Source organism: Thamnophis sirtalis, unplaced genomic scaffold, assembly GCF_051295495.1.
Source record: "Thamnophis sirtalis isolate CommonGarterSnake01/CBP01778 unplaced genomic scaffold, rThaSir2_p1.2 scaffold_9, whole genome shotgun sequence".
In the NCBI taxonomy this organism is placed as follows: Eukaryota; Metazoa; Chordata; class Lepidosauria; order Squamata; family Natricidae; genus Thamnophis; species Thamnophis sirtalis.
The window spans coordinates 30,935,932-30,955,266 of NW_028261389.1; the positions used below are offsets into that span (position 1 = coordinate 30,935,932).

The 19,335-nt window shown below is 40.2% G+C and overlaps 1 protein-coding gene across 3 annotated transcripts in view; it reads left to right on the forward strand.

Annotated features, from left to right (window-relative positions):
* Positions 1 to 19,335, forward strand: part of CACNA1I (calcium voltage-gated channel subunit alpha1 I) — a 173,384-nt gene that overhangs the window by 92,313 nt on the left and 61,736 nt on the right. For all 3 annotated transcript variants that reach the window (XM_087723205.1, XM_087723207.1, XM_087723206.1), the window contains exons 9-11: positions 9,680 to 9,831; positions 12,895 to 13,080; positions 15,697 to 15,814. In XM_087723205.1, the coding sequence (XP_087579331.1) occupies positions 9,680 to 9,831; positions 12,895 to 13,080; positions 15,697 to 15,814 (456 nt within the window). The remainder of the gene's footprint in view (positions 1 to 9,679; positions 9,832 to 12,894; positions 13,081 to 15,696; positions 15,815 to 19,335) is intronic.

Consider the following 19,335-nt stretch of genomic DNA (forward strand, 5'->3'; position numbering starts at 1 on the left):
GTAATAACAACACAAATAATTCATACACCATTCGAAAGCCCATCAAAAACTGAGTTTATTGACACGATTTAATAGTCAGTATGACCACCATTAGCCCTTCGAACAGCATTCAAACGAGGTGGATAAGAACACAACAAATCTTCAAACAGTTCCGTTCGATTTTCCAGATTTTTCAACACAGTTTCCAAATTCATTCTCAAAGTTTCAACCGAATATCGATTTTGACCTTGCTCCTGAATCATCAGAGCTTCCACTTCATCCTTAATTATGGCCCCAATGTTCTCTGCCGGATTGAGATCTGGCGAATTTCCCGGCCAGACGTCATTGCCCCAAAATTCGACATTGTTTTCCTTTAACAATTGCTGAGTCGCATTTGCACGCATGCAAGGAGCTTTGTTCTTCCGAATCGAATTTTCCAGCCATTCTTAAAGCAAATTTAACATTTAATAGCTCATTCAATTCAGTTTTTTATGGGCTTTAAAATGAGGTGTCGCGGAAGTTGTAAACTGCTGTCGATCTTGCTGTGACCCCCTAGGAAAAGGTTATGCCCCGCCCTGTATATCCCTTCCCCTCATTTTATGTAAGCCGCCCTGAGTCCCCTCAGGGAAAAGGGCGGCCTATAAGTGTTAATAAATACTAAATACTAAATACTATTTGATGATCCATTTGTTTATTTTCTTGACTGCAGTTTTCAGGAGTCTTCCCCAACATCAAAGTTCAAAAGCATCAGCACTGTTCTTATCTTACTTTTTAAAAATCCATCTTTAGCTCCAACAAAGTGTCACAGGGACTATCATGGCTTGCACAATTCTGATTTTTGTACTTATAGATGTACCGGAATATGCTCTCCAAGTCCTTCGTGATTCCTCAAGTCTAGTCTCCAGCATAATTTTTACTGCTTTTCCCTTACTATTGATGATTGAGCCTAAAAGACAGAAGCTATTCATAACTTTAATGTCTTCGTTGTCAATTCTAAGCATAGTTGTTTTACTGTGGTCACTAGTTTGGTCTTTATATTTATGTCTCATTTTAGATCCATCTTAGTTTGAGATTCAAATACTTCTGGCTTCCTAAATAGCTCTCTTGTTCTTCTTCCTGCTTCTCTCCTTTATTGTTATCTTTCGCAACAATGCAATAATTTAAGGGAAACCAGAAAGTGCTAATAATTATGTACAGAATGAAAATTCTTATTTTCCTGTCTTAGTTTGTGTAAACATCTGATTGTCTACATACCACTTGTTACACCACAAAAAAGATACTATGAGATATCTGCGCTTCATAACTCTTGCTCTTTAGGAGAATCCTAGGAGGCCATTGCATAATAAATACAGTGAAGAGGTTTGACCAGAATGTTTCACTTGATTGAGCTTTTGTGTTTTGTGGGTTAATGTTTGGGGTGAGTTTTTTGGGTGGGAGTGCATTGGTTTTGGGGAGATTGGTTGGAATTGGTTTTGTTTAAAATATTTTCTTTCTAAGGCTAAGAATGGAAGCCAACCCTCTGGGAGTCACACACTAATAACATTGTCACCTTACGCCTTCTAACCTTCTCCAAAACAAAAATAGCCTGGAGTTGTGCTGCTGAAATTGGTCGTTTTGCTGTTCCCAGTGCTGGGAGGGACATAAATGGGATGGTTGGGGAATATGGATTGCCTACTGCTGTTTTAAAATTAACTAAGCGGAACAAACCTTAGTTTGATTTTAAAATCTCAGTAGTGATTTCAGAAATATTTTCTGGAATCTTTTTTAAGAGTTCCTTGTGGCACTTGGGTCATAAAGCAAGTGATGATATCATTCTAATTTTGTATCTTTGAAGAAATAGAGGACCTTTCTTGCCCAATAAAGTTGTTTTTCTCAAGCTATGTGGGTGGCTATAATTATGAATTACATTTTCTCCTTACTACTTCCCATTCTTTAGCTTTCTACCTTAATTATCTCTTGTTCCTGCTCATGTTTTGACTTTAATTTATATATCACATTCAGTGACAAGCATGTAGGGACTTACAACAACAAAAAAGAAATAACAATTTATTTGCTGATGTTTTAAGTTGTAATTTAATATAATAATTCAATGCAAATAAGCAATAGCTTGTTTCAACAATACTTCAATTATCCATTTCATGCTTTTCACTTTGCTTCTCTTTGAATCATATTCTGTTTGTTCATTTTTATTTCAATCCTTATCTCTGAGTTTGTTGTTTTCCACTTTCTTTTTCTGGTTTCCTTTGTTTATTTAGTCCTCTAGATGTTCTTTTCTTTTTTCCCAGCTCCTTGAGTGGACTCATTTTCTGGTACAAAAAGGTATATTAGAAAAAGATAAGCATGTACACAATTGGTTAGAAAAACTCATTGCAAGGAGAAATAGGGAGTGAGCAGGAACAAATGACCTTTCCGGTAATGGACAGACAAGCATGACTTTTAAAACATCACATCCTCACTATGGTACAGAAAGAACAAAACAGCAGCTACAGAATGTCAGTGGAAGGAAGGAGAACAATAAATTCTTATATTCTAGATGCCACATTCAGTTTCTTATGGTTACTGACATAATTGTCTGGATGGAATCAAAATGAGTACAGTATCTTTCTTTTTTTGCTTTTGCCAAAATTCTGCTGCAGTACATTTGTGTGTACAGCTCACACATATAAACACACCAGTGGTGGGTTTCAAAATTTTAAGAACATTTTCTGTAGGTGTGGCCTGCTTTGTGAGAGTGGCTTGCCAGCCATATGACCAGGTGGGAGTGACTGGCCAGCCATGTGACTGGGTGGGCATGGCCAACTTGTAAAATGTGGTGAAATTCACTTAACAATGCTCTTGCCTAGCAACCAAAATGTTGGCTTAGAAACTCTGGCATTTGAAGCACGCAAGTCTTAAAGCTGTCAAGTTACAAGACCCTTGCACCCCTAACCTTTAGAAAAAAACCCCAGAAGTGTTCAAACTTGACAGCTTTAAGACTTGTGGACTTCAACTCCCAGAATTCCTCCTCTTGCTCTTCATCTTCATCTCTATCTCTATAGAAGAGGTTAGAACTGGCAGGAACCCACCCCTGAAACACAAACAGCAGTGGTGGGTTTCTAATTTTTTTACTACCAGTTCACTTGTGCCTGCATGCGCAGAAGTGTCCGGGTGGGTGGGCTGAGCCTCCCGCCATCACTACTACCAGTTCGCCCAATCCGGGCTGAATCGGGAGCAACTCACCTCTGACACACAGGTGTACATCTGAAGAGAAAGTATCAAGTATCATCAAGTACATCTAAACAGAAAGTGTCAAGAATGTTCACTTAGTTCACCTGGATGTGTACTTGTATTTATGTTGGGACAATCTGTTATGGCCCACCAGCAGCCAGCAGTGTTGGCAGCAGATTCAGACAGTAAGGAGGTTGGGGAGGAACATGGGCCAGTCCTGAAGTCTGGAAAAGGCTCCAATGAGGGCTCTGTGTCGGAGGCAGAAAGGGGGCCAGAGCTATATGCCAGCTATCAGCTGCCTTCAGTGTCAGACATCATGAGGCAGATGAACAGCTGGATCCTGTTCCCAGTGTGTGCATGCGCAGAATTACCAGACGAAGGGAACAACTAAACAACAGGGGTCAACTTGGGAGTAAGGCCAGACAAAGAATGGCCCCTCCCAGATGAAATAAAAGAGGAGCTAAAGGGGAGTTCGTTAATTGGTTAGTGACTTTCCAAGACTCCTTGCCAAGTTCTGCAGATATCGGCCTGTCAGTTCTCCAAGCCAGATAAGGTCTGTGACTGCAAATCCTCCTTTGAAAGACTTTGCCAGCTGTGAATGAGCAGAATTCACTGTAAATTAATAAAAGGGGTTTTTGCCAGAACAAAGACATTGTTTCATGCTCTTGGAAGCCTCAGTCAGAACACAGTGCCACATTTTTTACTTCTAACTTTGTCATTTAGTTTGTGCTTGCAGTAATTTCTGATATAGTTTTATTATGTTTGCCAAATGGAAGAGAGCAGGGGTTTTCAAACATTTTTAGGATGTGGAGCTGATAGTTTTTTTTAAAAAAATCAGAATGTCCCCAATTAAGAGCAAAATTATAGAGACAGAAAATTGGTTGAGCTCAAGTGACCTTTAATTCCCTTAATTTGTTAGTCATTTCCAGAACCCTAGGGTTCCATGCAACACAATATGAAAAACTCCCAGGAATTCTCATTAACTTATTCAATCACATGTAAAAGGGGGGGGGGCTTCAATTACATGGTTGTAACATTTTTACTTTTTTAAAAAACCTGTCTGTAAACACTAAGTAAGAGAAGCTAGACTCTTATTCCTGGTTTTAAAAAGTCAGGAAAGGTGTTTAAATAAAACATAGGGTGCTATGTTATCTGCAAATTAAAAGATTGGCCATAAAAGCTCAGGGCATCATTCTATGCTAAATCAAAAGTGGACTTAAGCCCTTATGCCCCACTCTGACTGGAAAAAGCAAAAACTGGAAAGCATTCTACAAAATGATAATCCAAATTGAAGACAAAAGTATCACACCAAGTCATTATAGGCAATTATAATTTCCTAGTTAAACTAAAGACAACAACTTCTTTCCCCATTCACTTTTTCAAAGATCAACATAAGAAGTAAAACACAAAATAAGTTGTAATGTTATGTAGCTGTGGAGACTGATGTCAGACTGTAAACTGATATTCCTAGCCATAAAAATATACATGTCATAATGAAACTCTTTTCCTGAATCATTTAGATCAGCCAGAAAACTCACTCTCTCTCTCTCTCTCTCTCTCACACACACACACACACACGCAGTCATATGAAATAACATTTTGTAAAGGGTAGGTGCATGGCATTATTCTTTGAAGACGAAAAATTACACAGCTACCTCTCCTGACTCTTCTGCTCCTTTGAAAGATCTTAACACAAAGGCTAAAATAGAATTACAGAATTGTTTTGTTAGTTTTGGTTTTAATAAGGAAATTTTACTTCACCTAAGGAAAAGTCAGAGGTAACATTCGGTGGAACACTCTCTAGGGCACATTGTTTGGAGTATTTCTAGATGCAACTGTCTTTCAGGCAGTGGTGGGTTGCAGGCAGTACACCCCGGTACGGGCATACCAGAGCCTGCCTGGAGCACCGGGTACCGTTCCAGTACGGTGCTCCGGAGGGCCAACCTGCCCACCCAAGCTCCTTACCTGTCCTTTAAAGCCTTCGGCAATTCTGTGCATGCGTACAGCGCCTGTGTGATGCTCCACCGAGCCGCTGGAGCATTGCAGAGGCTTGCAGAAGCGTCGCTGACAGGTACGACACATGTGTGCACCAGGTGGGTATGCGCACGCACGCTGTGTGCATCCATGTGGGCGACACTGGGCCCGTTCCAACCGTACCGTACCTTTCAGGATACATGCTTTAATAAAACAATGCAATATCCACTGTGTATTTAATATAGTGAAATGTGATATACCAGTTATAGGGATAAAAGTATAGGTTAAATCTAAAAGGTCCCACATGTTTCACCATTTTTGAGTCTATCATGGATGCATGTCATAAGCCATCCTGCAGTATTGCTATTGTAGTAAAACTGGGAAATCACACTCCCTTTGCAGAGTTAATGTTATGAGTTTCATTTTGTTTTTGCTTTATAAGTTTGGCAACTGCATAAAACCTTGGATAGATGTGCAGGAATGCTTCTTTTCAATAACATTTATGGAATGTACAATACATGAACCTCAATATTAGGGCTACAAGGGTTACTTTAAATTCAGTAGAGATTGTGTTGGACAAATATGTTGATTTAAAAATAAATGTGATGTCTTGCCAGCTCCCAGTTGAAAAATAGGGGAATGAATTTGCTTTCTGTAGTTACTTCTTATCCCCTCCCCAACAGAGCCCAAAGAGCTTCTACTGATTTTATAAACATTAACTCTGTAATTAATGGAAATCATGGCCATCCCAAAAATAATATAAAGGACTTTATGAAAAAAGTGAAATATTAAGGAAGAAATCACTTCAGAAGAATGAGCTGGGGATTAGGGGAATGCAGGGAGGTAAAAAGGAAGCACTTCATGTGAGGAATTTCTCACATATCCAAAATGGCTGGTTTTAAAGAAATAATAATAATTCAGAAAGCTTTATACTTTGCATATTTCTTAAAAGTAAATTATATTATTGCAGTGTACATTCCTAGGCTTCAATCCTATGAATGCTCATGTAAGAGCCGAGGTGGCGCAGTGGTTAAATGCAGCACTGCAGGCTACTTCAGCTGACTGCAGCTCTGCAGTTCGGCTGTTCAAATCTCACTGGCTCAGGGTTGACTCAGCCTTCCATCCTTCCGAGGTGGGTAAAATGAGGACCCGGATTGTTGTTGGGGGCAATATGCTGACTCTGTAAACTGCTTAGAGAGGGCTGAAAGCCCTATGAAGCGGTATATAAGTCTAACTGCTATTGCTATTGCTATGTCGGAGCAAGCCACATTGAAACTGACTTAAGTGCTTGAGTGGTTTTGTGTCTGTGTGTAAGTGTGTGTATGTGTATGTGTTCCTTATTGCTAGAGAAACTTGGAGCAGATGGAAATGGAGTCTTCCACACTTCTCTAATACTGTTTTTGATTTTGTATTTAGGGGAATTGGGAATCACAATCAAATCTCTGGCATGGGAAAGTGTACCATTTCCTTATGTGCACCCTTTTTGCCATATTAGTATAATATTAGTATAATATTCAAATTAGTGTAATTATAATTAGTATAATTCAAATTAGTATAATGTCACTGATCACTATTCTACAATGAAATGTGGAATTGAAATAGGAAACCATGGAGAAAATAAACATTTTTTGGCAGCAGCTGTTAAAATCACTTGATGAAATAAAGAGGTGTTTTTGTGAACAAAGCACTCAGGAACTGGGATTGGTAATGTTGAGAAAAAGAATGGAGGGCAGGTGGCTAGGGAATTGATCCTTCTGTTCACTAAAGTAGAAGTGCATTTTCCTATTTCAGTGAGTGAATGTTATTTGTAATTTCCTGGATAGCTTTGAAGTAGCTTTTCCCAAATTGGTATCCACTGAATGTAATTTCCATGATCTTAGCCGTGATCTTCCATGATCTAATGCATCTAATGCATATTTCATTATCACAGTGAATAAGACTAATAGGAATTGTAATCTAAAACATCTAGACTAGGAAAGGATAGTGTAAGAACCCTGATTCTGTTCCTAATTTTCTATGCACCCAAGGTTTAATAAGTTTACTCACTAGCTGTAAGTAAAAAAAACATGGTCGCAAGGAAAGACTAATAATTATTCTGTGAACACTTCTAGTTCTGAAAGCTACTTCACACATTTGATGAAATGTGCTGCAGCTCATGAAAACTTATGCCTTATAATAAAATGTGTTAGTGCTAAATGTGCTATCAGACTCTCTGGTTTTTCATTTCTGGTTTCTATACTGTTGTAATCCCAGTCTATATAATTCACATATAAACTAGAAGCAACGTGAGTGACACAAATTCAACAGAGCACAGAATTTTGCTATAGATTTCATAGAATATTATAGGTAGATTATATCATCATTGTCATCACCTTCATCCTTTTCATCTATAAGTTCAAGGTGATATACATACCACTTCTTTTCCAGATTTATTACAAGGTTATCTATGAGATCATGACTACCTCATATTCATCCAGTAAACTTTGATGGTTAAGGACATTTAACAACTATGTTGCACTTGCTATCATGCTATCAGCCCCATTGGATAAAACAACTTCCTATGGATCCTACATTACCACTTTCTATAATATTTATGTGGGCTTGGTACCTTCCAGATTAGGTTAAATACCAGAAGGCATTATTGTGCCATGAAACACAAGCTACATTTTTTTGATGTTTCCTCAGCTGAATTTTGCAACCACTTTCTGGGTTACCCTCTTCTTTTTCTGTTGGTACATTTTAACAGTTCATGGCTTACTGCTGCCTAATTCATGCATGTTGATACTCCTTCTAGTAATTCATTAGACTGCCTGAGAAAGTACAGGTAATCCTCAATTTACAACCACAATTGAGCCCAAAATTTATGTTGCTAAGTGAGAAATTTGTTAAGTCAATTTTGCTCCCTTTTGCAAATTTTCTTGCCACATTTGTTAATTGAATCACTGCAATTGTTTAATGAATCTGCTTGTTGACTTTGTTTGTCAGAAGATTGCAAAAGGCGATCACATGACACTGCAACTCTCATAAATATGAATCAGTTGTCAAGCATCCAAATATAAATCACATGACCACGGGAATGCTGCAATGCTCATAAGTCAAAAATGGTGTTAAGTCACTTTTTTCAGTGCTGGTTCAGTGGTGGGTTGCAGGTGGTACACCCTGGTACGGGCGTACTGGTGCCTGCCGGGAGCACCGGGTACCGTTCCGGTATGGTGCTCCAGAGGACCCGCCCGTCTACCCAAGCTCCTTACCTGTATTTGAGCTCTTTGGCACTTCCCCGCATGCACATGGAGCGTATGGCACCTGTGCGATGCTCCACTGAGCAGCTGGAGTATTGCGGAGACATCGTGGAGGTAGGGATGCTGTGCATGTGTGTGCATGCACTGCACGCGTGCATGTGGGAGACGCCGGGCCCCATTGCACCATACCAGTTGCACTGAGATCCGGAACCCACCACTGGTGCTGTTGTAACGTTGAATGGTCACTAAAGGGATTGTTTTAACTTGAGGACTACCTGTAATAAGAAATGATTATAATAATAGGGCCAATTCTGTTGCTAGTAGATGAATGCCAGTGGAAAGAATGGAGAAAATCAGAGTAGGGGGGTTAGTAAAAGATGAAGTAGATACTTCTATCCTCCCAAAATGGAAACACATAAACCTGATACTTTCTTTGTGTTTTAATAATTGCAATTCTATCATCATTAAGTTTTGTATCCGTACTAATAGAGCCGAGGTGGCGCAGTGGTTAGAGTGCAGTACTTCAGCTGACTGTTAGCTGCAGTTCAGCGGTTCAAATCTCACCGGCTCAGGGTTGACTCAGCCTTCCATCCTTCCGAGGTGGGTAAAATGAGGACCCAGATTGTTGTTGGGGGCAATATGCTGACCCTGTAAACCGCTTAGAGGGGGCTGAAAGCCCTATGAAGCGGTATATAAGTCTAACTGCTATATTGCTATTGCTAATATATAAAAAGAAATCCAGTGATTACAGATAGACTTCAAATATTGCTGCAAAACAGTGTTGTGGAATTTGCACAAGCAATGGCCATATCATAAAGTAACAATGGAAATATTTTGAGTTATATCATGAAATCATCATAAATGGTTACTGGGGCAAAAATAGCAAATCCAATGTCTATTTCAAAATTAGAGCAACTTCCACAGTTCTCAGTTGCTTTCAAGTACTGAGCAATTAAATCAGTTTCCTTTCTTTTTTTAAATGAATACATTACCAAATTAATAGACACTGCAGTGCTGGAGTGAAAGACCACACAAATTAGAAAGGAGATTAATTAAAAAGGGGAAGAAAGGAGGGGAAAATATCAACATTCATTACATGTTGGAGAGATAAGTAGCCTTAGAGGTTTACATTCATTGTACACTTGGAGGAAGATATTTGAAAGGCTCCAAATGCCCTTATTTTAAAAGGCAGGTGCTCTCATTTCATGTATCCCATCCAGAAAAGTATGTGACATTTCCTAAATGCATTTGATGTCTTGGCTTCTTTCTTTTGTCTATAGCCAGAGGAGCTGACAAATATTTTGGAAATTTGCAATGTTGTGTTTACCAGCATGTTTGCCCTGGAGATGATTTTGAAACTTGCCGCCTTTGGTCTCTTTGATTACCTTCGCAACCCATACAACATTTTTGACAGTATCATTGTCATCATCAGGTAATGACAATTCAAATCTCTATTGAATCAATAATGAAATGTTGCATAAGAGCAGTGGATGATGACAGCTAGCTTCTTGCCACTCAAATTAGAGTAGATCAAAGCTAAGTCGTGTCTACTAATTATAAGCATGTGTGTGCCCACATTGTGATAATTCATATTATTTTTAAATAAATCCATTTTGCCCAAGGATAAGGAATGGGATTAGCAAATGATTACTAGTGATGAATTATGTTTACATCATTATTTTGAACTAGCCTTTTAAATTAATGTAGTATAATTACCCAAATTTATGTGTAGAGTCAGGCAACCTGAAGATTTGATTATATTTCAAATTTTGCCACCAGATTATCAATTATTTTCAGGATAGTCTATGTTTTCTTATTATTAGATTTTTTTTTAATCCTACCTTTACTATTTTTTATAAATAAGGTGGTAACATAACTAACTACTTCCACCTCCTCCTATTTACCTCAGAACAACAACTCTGTGAAGAGAGTTGGGCTGAGAGAGAGTGACTGGCAATAAGACACTCGACCAGATGTTTGCATTATAAATGAACGCTGCCAAATGTGAAAGCAGGAATATTGTGTTAAATCCTTACTAAATATTTTTTTCCAGTTTTATAGTGCCATATTACAGGATCAGCATAACAAATAATTTGTGCAAAACTATAAATATAACTAAAGTAGTCCTTGTTTTAATGACCATAATTGGGGCCAGCAACAGAGGTATTATTTATTTATTTTATTTTATTTATTGGAATTTGTCAAACAAAAAATAAGAACAAGAATAAGAGAATAAAAATACAATGACAGGGACAATAGGCACATTAGGGCACTTATGCACGCCCCTAACGTTTGTTAGGTGAGACATTATGTGACTGAGACACATGATTTTACTGCCAGCTTCCTTATTGATCCTGCTTGTCTGAAATTAGTTGTGAAGCATGCAGATAGTGATCATATGACCATGGGACACTGCGACCTCAGTAAATGCTCACTGATTGCAAAGCACACAAATCTCAGTCATGTAACTGTGGGGACACTGTGAGGACCACAAGTGCTCAGACCTGTCCTCAAGTTATTTCTTTTCAGGACTTTTATAACTTTGAACAGTTGCTAAAGAGGGACTTTGTTAAAGTGAGGTCTACCTGTAAAGTAAAATGTTATTCCTAGGTATGGCATTCAGTTTCTATCTCTTCTTTCTATATTCAGAATTCCTGTCTTTAAGATAAAGGTAAGGTAAAGGTTCCCCTCGCACATGTGTGCTAGTCGTTCCTACATAACTGTCTTAATCTATGATTAAACAATGGCATTTCCTCCACATGTAGCCACAGTCATCAGTTTGAATATATTTGAAAAGAATTAGATGATTTTTGTGTGTGTGTGTCTCTAGATAAAGAGGCTACTTTGCTTGGCAGTCTTAATTATTGATCAGACACGTACCTACATAGAAGAATCAATGGTGTGGCGTGTCAGGAAGGGACTTTGGAGATTATCTGATTCATTCCAGCTGCTCAATGCAAGAACCTTTTCTATAGCTTGCCTGATAAATGGCTGGCCAGCCCCACTTTCACCACTTCCAATTAAAGAGTGTCCAGCATCTTCCCCCAGGCAGTCTTTTCCATTGTTGAAAAACTCTCACTGTTAGGAAACTTTTCCTGATATCCCACAGAAATCCATTTCCCCATAATTTAATTTCCATAGTTTAAACCCATCATGGTGTCTTCTGGAACAACTCTGAAAAATTCTGCCCTGTCTTCTACATGACAGCCCTTCTGATGCTAGAAGACAGTTATCATGTCTCTGTAGACTCCTCTTCGCCAGATTAAACGTGCCCAGTGCCTCCAACCATTTGTCTTACTTTTTTTTTCTATCAGGACCCTAATTAACTTGGCTGCTTTCTCTGGACATGTTCCATTTGTCAATGTATTTTCTAAAATGCTGTGCTCAGAATTGAATGTATTGTGGTCCAATCAAAGCAGAATAGAGAGAAATCACTCCCTCTCTTCCACTGGAAAAAAACTTATGTTGATCTTGACACTATATTGAGCAATGGACAGTTTTGCCTCTAGTCTCTTCACCTTCCCTTACAGCAAGGCTGTGAGCCTGCATTTGCAGCATGTTTAATGATTGTCATCTTTAGGGAAAGAAACAAACATGGCACGGCCCCTGCAGGTCACAAGAACAGTTCATATTCTTTATATGAACAATAAAGAAAACAAAAATAAATGGCTCGCCTTTAAGTTTGTCCACAGCTCCCTGTTTGTTTATTCAGTTTGTTCTCTTCGAACTGCTTCCTTATATTTGTCCCAAAGTTGCTTCAAATAGGTTGGCAACAAATGATGCTCCAGTGGGCAATCAGCAGTACCATGTGCATCAGTAACATTCAGGGAACAGTAATCTGTGCTTTCTCTAATTCATCTTCCCTTTGATCCGTTTTCTCTTTTATTCCTCCCTGCCAAAATCCTTTGCTGTTACTCTTTGCTCGTTTAATGAACTTTTTGTTCACCCTCTTCACTTCCTCAGATATATCTGTATCTATAGATACACAACCAGGTGTGCACGGACACAGATAAACACCCCCCCACACACACACATAAATATATCCTTAGACACACAAACACACATTTATTCAGAAGTATATTTACAAAATATATTTTGATGACAAATGCTTAAGTCAGATATTCTTTTAGTTGTCTCAGATTGGACCTTCCAGATCTTCTGGATTTCTCACCTCCCATAATTGCAGTGGCCTTTCTAGCTAGGGTTTATATAGAAGCTCAAGGAAGCCTTTGGATTATACCAGAAACCTGAATTATAGTTACCAGTGCATTTGATGGAGAAATTATACTTCTCTTACCCTCACAAATGTTCTCATACGTAGAGTCTGCTTAGAACTTAAACCTAATTAAAGATGACTGAATGAAATGGGTTGTTTATTGAATCCCTTTTATTATTTTTCCAATCTTATTATGATTCTTAGTAGTTTCTCTCTCAGTTTTGTGTGTCAGTGTGTTTTGTGTGTCAGTTTTCCTCTTCTGATTGCTTTTATCTGCAGCATCTGGGAGATTGTAGGTCAGGCTGATGGTGGCCTCTCAGTGCTGAGGACATTCCGGCTACTGAGGGTGCTGAAACTGGTGAGATTCATGCCTGCGTTGCGGCGCCAACTTGTGGTACTGATGAAGACAATGGATAATGTAGCAACCTTCTGCATGCTCCTCATGCTCTTTATCTTTATCTTCAGGTAGGAAGATGAAATGCATGCTGAAGACAGTAGGGTCTGTATAGGATGTGGTTAGCTTTTCTTAATGGAAGCAGAAAGATAACAAGGAACTAACAAGTGAACATGGAAGATTAATATAGGGTGGGCTCCTTTTCTAGCTTAAACACTGAGAAAGGAAAATGTCAACAAAGGCAAATTAAATCTCTGAGCCTAAACCTGATTTCCCCAACTTGAGTGCCTTCCAGACGTACAGACTCAAAGTTCCAGAATTTTCAACAATAATTATGCTGGCTGGAAATAGAGAGAATTCAAACTTATATATCCAGGAGTACCCTAAGCCATCAGAGCAGTTTTAAGCTGTGATAAGCTGATATCAGCTGCACCATTAATACATGTAGTTAGTGTGTTTATTTATTTATCTTCTAGAGTCTGGAAGATGTACAACAATGCAAAAACTCAAGGAAATAATAAAAATAAAATAAACCCTCACAGTCACATAAGGTCAAGGGCTTCATGGAACAAAAAGGTTTTAATCACTTTAGGAAAAGCAAGGAGGGGAAACATAGTCCAGGGCACTAGGTTTGGTACAGAGAAAGCCTGCTGCCTGATCCAAGTCCAAAGGACTTAACCGCATAGGGAGACTGTAATCAGGTTCTGTTAAGATGACCAGACTGGATGAACAAAATCCATTTTGGCAAAGCAATATCCTATATATTCAGATGCTAAACTGTGCATCAATCAATTGTGCTGGCTACAGCCTATCTACTTCCTTCTAGACCAGCTATAGCTTTCAGCCATGTGGAGGTCCAGGACATCAATGCAGTTTGCAAAAGAAGGATTTTGACTATAACAATCAGATGTCGACTCCTTCCGTGACCCGTCAAAAGCGCGGACGACAAAAGCGCGATCGACAAAATCGCGCCTTTGACGTCATCACAGCGCGACGAAAAAGATCGAAAAATTCAAATAAAAATTAATAAAAATTAAATTAAAGCAAGCCGATTCACATAAAGGTAAGGGTTAGGGTTAGGGTTAGGGTTAGGGTAAGGGTAAGGGTTAGGGTTAGCTTTAGAGCGTTAGCGTTAGCGTTAGGGTTAGGATAAGGGTTACCGTTCCGTTTTTCGTTACTTTAACGGTTAGGTTTAGGGTTAGGTTTAGGGTTAGGTTAAGAGTTAGGGTTAGGGTTAGGTTTAGGGTTAGGTTTGGGGGGGTTAGGGGAAGGTTTTAGCTTTATTTTTACATTTTTTCGATCTTTTTCGTCGCGCTGTGATGACGTCACAGCGCGCTTTTGTCGAGCGCGATTTTGTCCTACGCGCTTTTGTGGTGGAACCGACTCCTTCAACCTTAGATCAAAAGAAAGGGAAGTTAATTATAGCTAAGATCAGTCTTTCCTAATCTGCTTTTCTGTAAATGTTCTAGACCAATGTCCTCCTGATGTTTTGAATTATAACCTCCATCATACCAGACCAGTGTTGTCATACTGAATCAATATATTCATTCTGGTTAGGAATGCAAAGCGGTGAAATCTGAAATATCTTGAGGTTCTCAAAGAAAGAATACTGAGTAATATTGCATTAATGTCCACTAGTGCCTTCTGTTCAAGAACAATGACATTTTTCAATATTTTTTCAGCTTAGCCAAATTTCTTTGCCTTTAAATAAAAAAAAGGCAATAAGGCTAGAAGTTTAATAAATGAACAGTTAAAATGTGAATGAAGAAAATCAAAATAGATCTCACAATGCTTCAAAGTAATCAATAAGTTTTGCTATTGTATTGTTTTTACTACTAATGCTGCATTGAGAAGTGAAGTGGATGGGTTGTTTTGGGGATATATCTGAGAAGGCTAACCAATGCCACCAGTTATGAACACTAGAGGTTCCATTTTGATCCTATTTCACAGGGTTGTTTTACATTTGGGGAAACTCATAAAGATTTCCCTACATGTTTTGAAAGGGAACAATAGAATGTAATCATTATTTAAGAATTTGAAAACAAGCAGACACTGATTGATGCTTTACAGCTTGCCTTCAAAAGTTGTGCTGCATCACTGGAGGCTTTTAACACACAACCATTTGTCCGAAATAGCATAGGCAGTGATGGCAAACCTTTTTGACACTGAGTGGCAACTGGAACGTGCATGCGTGCAAATGAGCCTATGCGCACACTAGAGTACTGGAAACCCAAAGACAAGCTGGCCGGCATGCACATACCTGTTTGGAGCCATTTGGGAGGGCATTTTCAGGCCATTTTTGGGGTCATTTTGGCCCTGAAAACAGCCTGAAAATGCCCTGAAAACAACCCAAAAAGTCCTGAAAACAGCCCCCAAATGGCCTCAAAACAGCCAAAAAAATGGCCTGAAATGCCCCCAAAACAGCCCAGAAAAATGACCTGTTTTTTGGGCAGATTTTGGCAGTTTTCCTGCCATTTTGTGGCACTATGGCACTCACGAAGAGCAGCTGGCAACAACGTGCATGCCCACAGAAAGGGCTCTGTGTGCCACCTCTGCCACATGTGTCATAGGTTTGCCATCACAGGTATAGGGTCTGCTGCTTGAGCAAGGGATTGGACTTGAAGACCTTCCATCTATGATATTCTATGTTCTTTTAAAAACCATAAAACTTTTTTTCTCCCCTACAGCATCCTTGGAATGCACATCTTTGGTTGTAAATTTAGTCTTAGAACTGACACAGGAGACACAGTCCCTGACCGGAAAAACTTTGACTCCTTACTTTGGGCCATTGTCACTGTATTCCAGGTGAGTCCAAAGTAGGGCAAGGAACAAAGAGGGGATAGAATTTAAACTTTCAATCTTCTTATCATAGAACCGTATTCCATTGTGTTTCCATAAATGAGAGCTCATTCAGACTGATAATACTTCTCTTGAAACCTACTGACTTTCACAAATAGAACTGCCCTTCCTATTGTACCTTTCACACTGCAGCAATCTGTGGGTATCCCTCCTTTCCAGAGATTGCCACTGACAATGGCATAGTACAATTTAGCTAGAGGCATATGCTATAAAAATAATGTCATGATTGCACCCTTTCCCATGTTATGAGAAATATTCAAATAGAAATATTAGAAATGTTTCCTGTTGGCAAATTATTTTGAGTGTGTGTATTATACACACACACACACACACACACACACATATATATGATAGATAGATTGATAGATATAGATATAGATATAGATATAGATATAGAGATAGAGATAGAGATAGAGATAGAGATAGAGATAGAGATAGAGATAGAGATAGAGATAGAGATAGAGATAGAGATAGAGATAGAGATAGAGATAGAGATAGAGATAGAGATAGAGATAGATAGAGATAGAGATAGAGATAGAGATAGAGATAGATATATGCAGGTCTTGGCGTATTCGGGTCTTTTCCCGTGTAAGATTATCTTGGTGACGTTTCGACGCGGTCCCACTCGCCATATTCAGGCTGGTGCCTTCGGCTTCGTGCTTCTGCAAGCAAAGCATGATCGGAACTGCTGTCTTTCTATAAATATTGGTGTGTGTGTGTGGAGTGCTGGCTTTGTTGCTGTAAGCAGGTTGGTTGGCTGTGTTGTTACATCTTGATTAGTTAATGGAGCTGATGTATGCAGATTAGTCGGCTGTTTCGTAACATCCTGTGTGGCTGAGGTACAGCTATCCAAAACAAATACAATCCCGCTAAGCACATACTAGATCTGACCAACCACTGCCTAACCAACACATACTTCATCCACAATGGACAAAGATACAAACAGATAGAAGGGGCACCTATGGGATCACCCCTCTCACCCGTCATCGCAAACCTATACATGGAACATTTTGAAACCAATGCCTTAGATAAATCTGAAATAGAAGCTAACAACCAACTTCCCTTTCTGGATGTCCTAATCTACAAAAAACTCAATGGCTCCCTAGGACACACCATCTACCAGAAAAAACATACACCAACCACTACTTAAATGCACAATCCCATCACTACACTGCACAGATCAACTCCATAGCCAAGACCCTCATCTCCAGAACCAAACACCTAGCTGACAAAGACCACCTGAAAACTGAATCACACACTCTCGCAAACGTATTCATTTCCAACGGATTCCAAAGAAACACAATTACCAACCTAATCCAAAAGGAGATGCCCCCCAAGAACTGAGACACAGAACAGGACAACAGCATCGCCCTCCTCCCTTACATCAAAGGCACCACAGATAAAATCAGCAAAATTCTCCACAAACACAATATCAAGACATCCTTCGGCACTGACCAAAAAATAGCCAACATCTTAAGAAACCCCAAAGACAAGATCTAGCTAGAAAACCAATGAGTCTATGAAATACCATGCAAAATCTGCCCAGCCATACATTGGACAAACTAATAGGAGAATAAATGCACACATCGCAGAACACAAGAACACAGTCAGAAAAGAAGAAAAAACTTCCTCCCTTTTCCAGCACCTTAAAGCAACAGGACATGAAATTGATCTTGAAGGAACCAAATTAATCTCCAAAACTGAACACTTCAACAAGAGAATAATTATGGAAGCTATCGAAATAGAGAAACACCCCCACAACATAAATAAACATGATGATACCTCCCACCTACCAGACATCTGGAAACTAGCCCTAGTCAACAAATGAGTCCCAGCCACAAAAACCGACATCGGACCCAGAACAACACAGGACGCCACCACCAATCACCCTCACCAGACTCAAACCCAAACCCATCCCATAGACGAAATGCAACCACCATCCAGAAGCCAAACCACAGCAGCATCACCAACTGCTGCACCCCCATCTGACCCCCACACAAAGCAAATTGACACATGCTGTGAACACATGGCCAGACCGCAAACCCAGAGCCAAACCAAAGCCCGGGATGTTACATCACAGCCATCTGCTCAGGACATTACACCACAGAACTCAGAAAGTTACAACGCAAAGGCTCAGGATGTTACAATGCAGCCAAACTCCCAGGATGTTGCAGCACAGAACTCAGGATATCACTACACTAGAGCTCAGGATGTCATCGCACAGCCCAATACCCAGGTGGTTACAACACGAAAGACTAATGGGCACACAGCTAGTACCTCAGCCACACAGGATGTTACGAAACAGCCGACTAATCTGCACACATCAACTCCATCAACTAATCAAGATGTAACAACACAGCCAACCAACCTGCTTACAGCAACAAAGCCAGCACTCCACACCACTGTTCCCTCTAAGGTGCGTGGCCACGCGGCCGCGCACATGGCAAGTAAACATTGCGCAGCAGTTTCCCACTGCCGCGCAGTCGTTTGCTGGACACGGACTGCAGCGCTTCGGATCTTTCAACAAAGCCTTTCCCCACCCTGCGCTGGGGGATGCGCTTGTGTGCAAGCCAGCGCCCCAAACAGAGCTGGCTCCAGTCATCTCCTCCCTGCCTTTTCTTCCCTTTTTATGCCCTGTCTCAGACGTGCGGGCGCGAATGCTGTGGACTCCATCTACAACTATTTATACAACCTCCATCTACAACTATTTATAGAATACGGTTCTTGGACTTTGGCCTTGGATTTCTCTGGAACTGGAGGAAGGGAGGCTGGCTCTTCTGGAACTTATAATTTTAAATTCTGTGTTGCGCAATTTTAAATGGGTATGTTGAGTGCGTGAGACTGAATGAGTTAGTATGAAAGACCCACTTTTTAGTACTATTATTGCTGTATTCTTTTTGTGTTTTAATTATATTGTGGGGACTGCCTGTGTGAGTGCCTGAGTATGCCTGATTCGGAGGACCTGGCGGGACATGCGGGGGCCATTGGGGTGGTTGGGGGAATTATGCCCACGGGAGAGAGTCGGAGCATTGCGGTCATAACAGGGAGAGGCAGATATGGCGGGGACTTTAGGGCTGGCCATTACAGGGGAAGGAGGGTTCGCTATATTGCAGAGATCCCTCCTTCCGGCCCTATGAGTCCCACTCCAAGGTCAGATGGCGTGAGCGATCAGGACCCTGGTCTCAGGCTGCTGTCGCTAAATGCCAGGTCTGTTATCCATAAGGCTCCCCTCGTCCGGGACTTGATTGTAGACGAGGGGGCAGACCTGGCATGTATTACTGAAACATGGCTGGGCACGGAGGGAGGAGTCCCCCTCGTAGAGCTGTGCCCAGACGGGTTTCAGGTGCTTCATCAGCCGAGAGCCCAGGGAAGGGGTGGCGGTGTGGCTATTGTAGTCCGGGAGTCTTTAGCTCCTCGTAGGATCCCTGCTCCGGAGCTTGTCGGGTGTGAGTCCCTGCTAGTGAAGT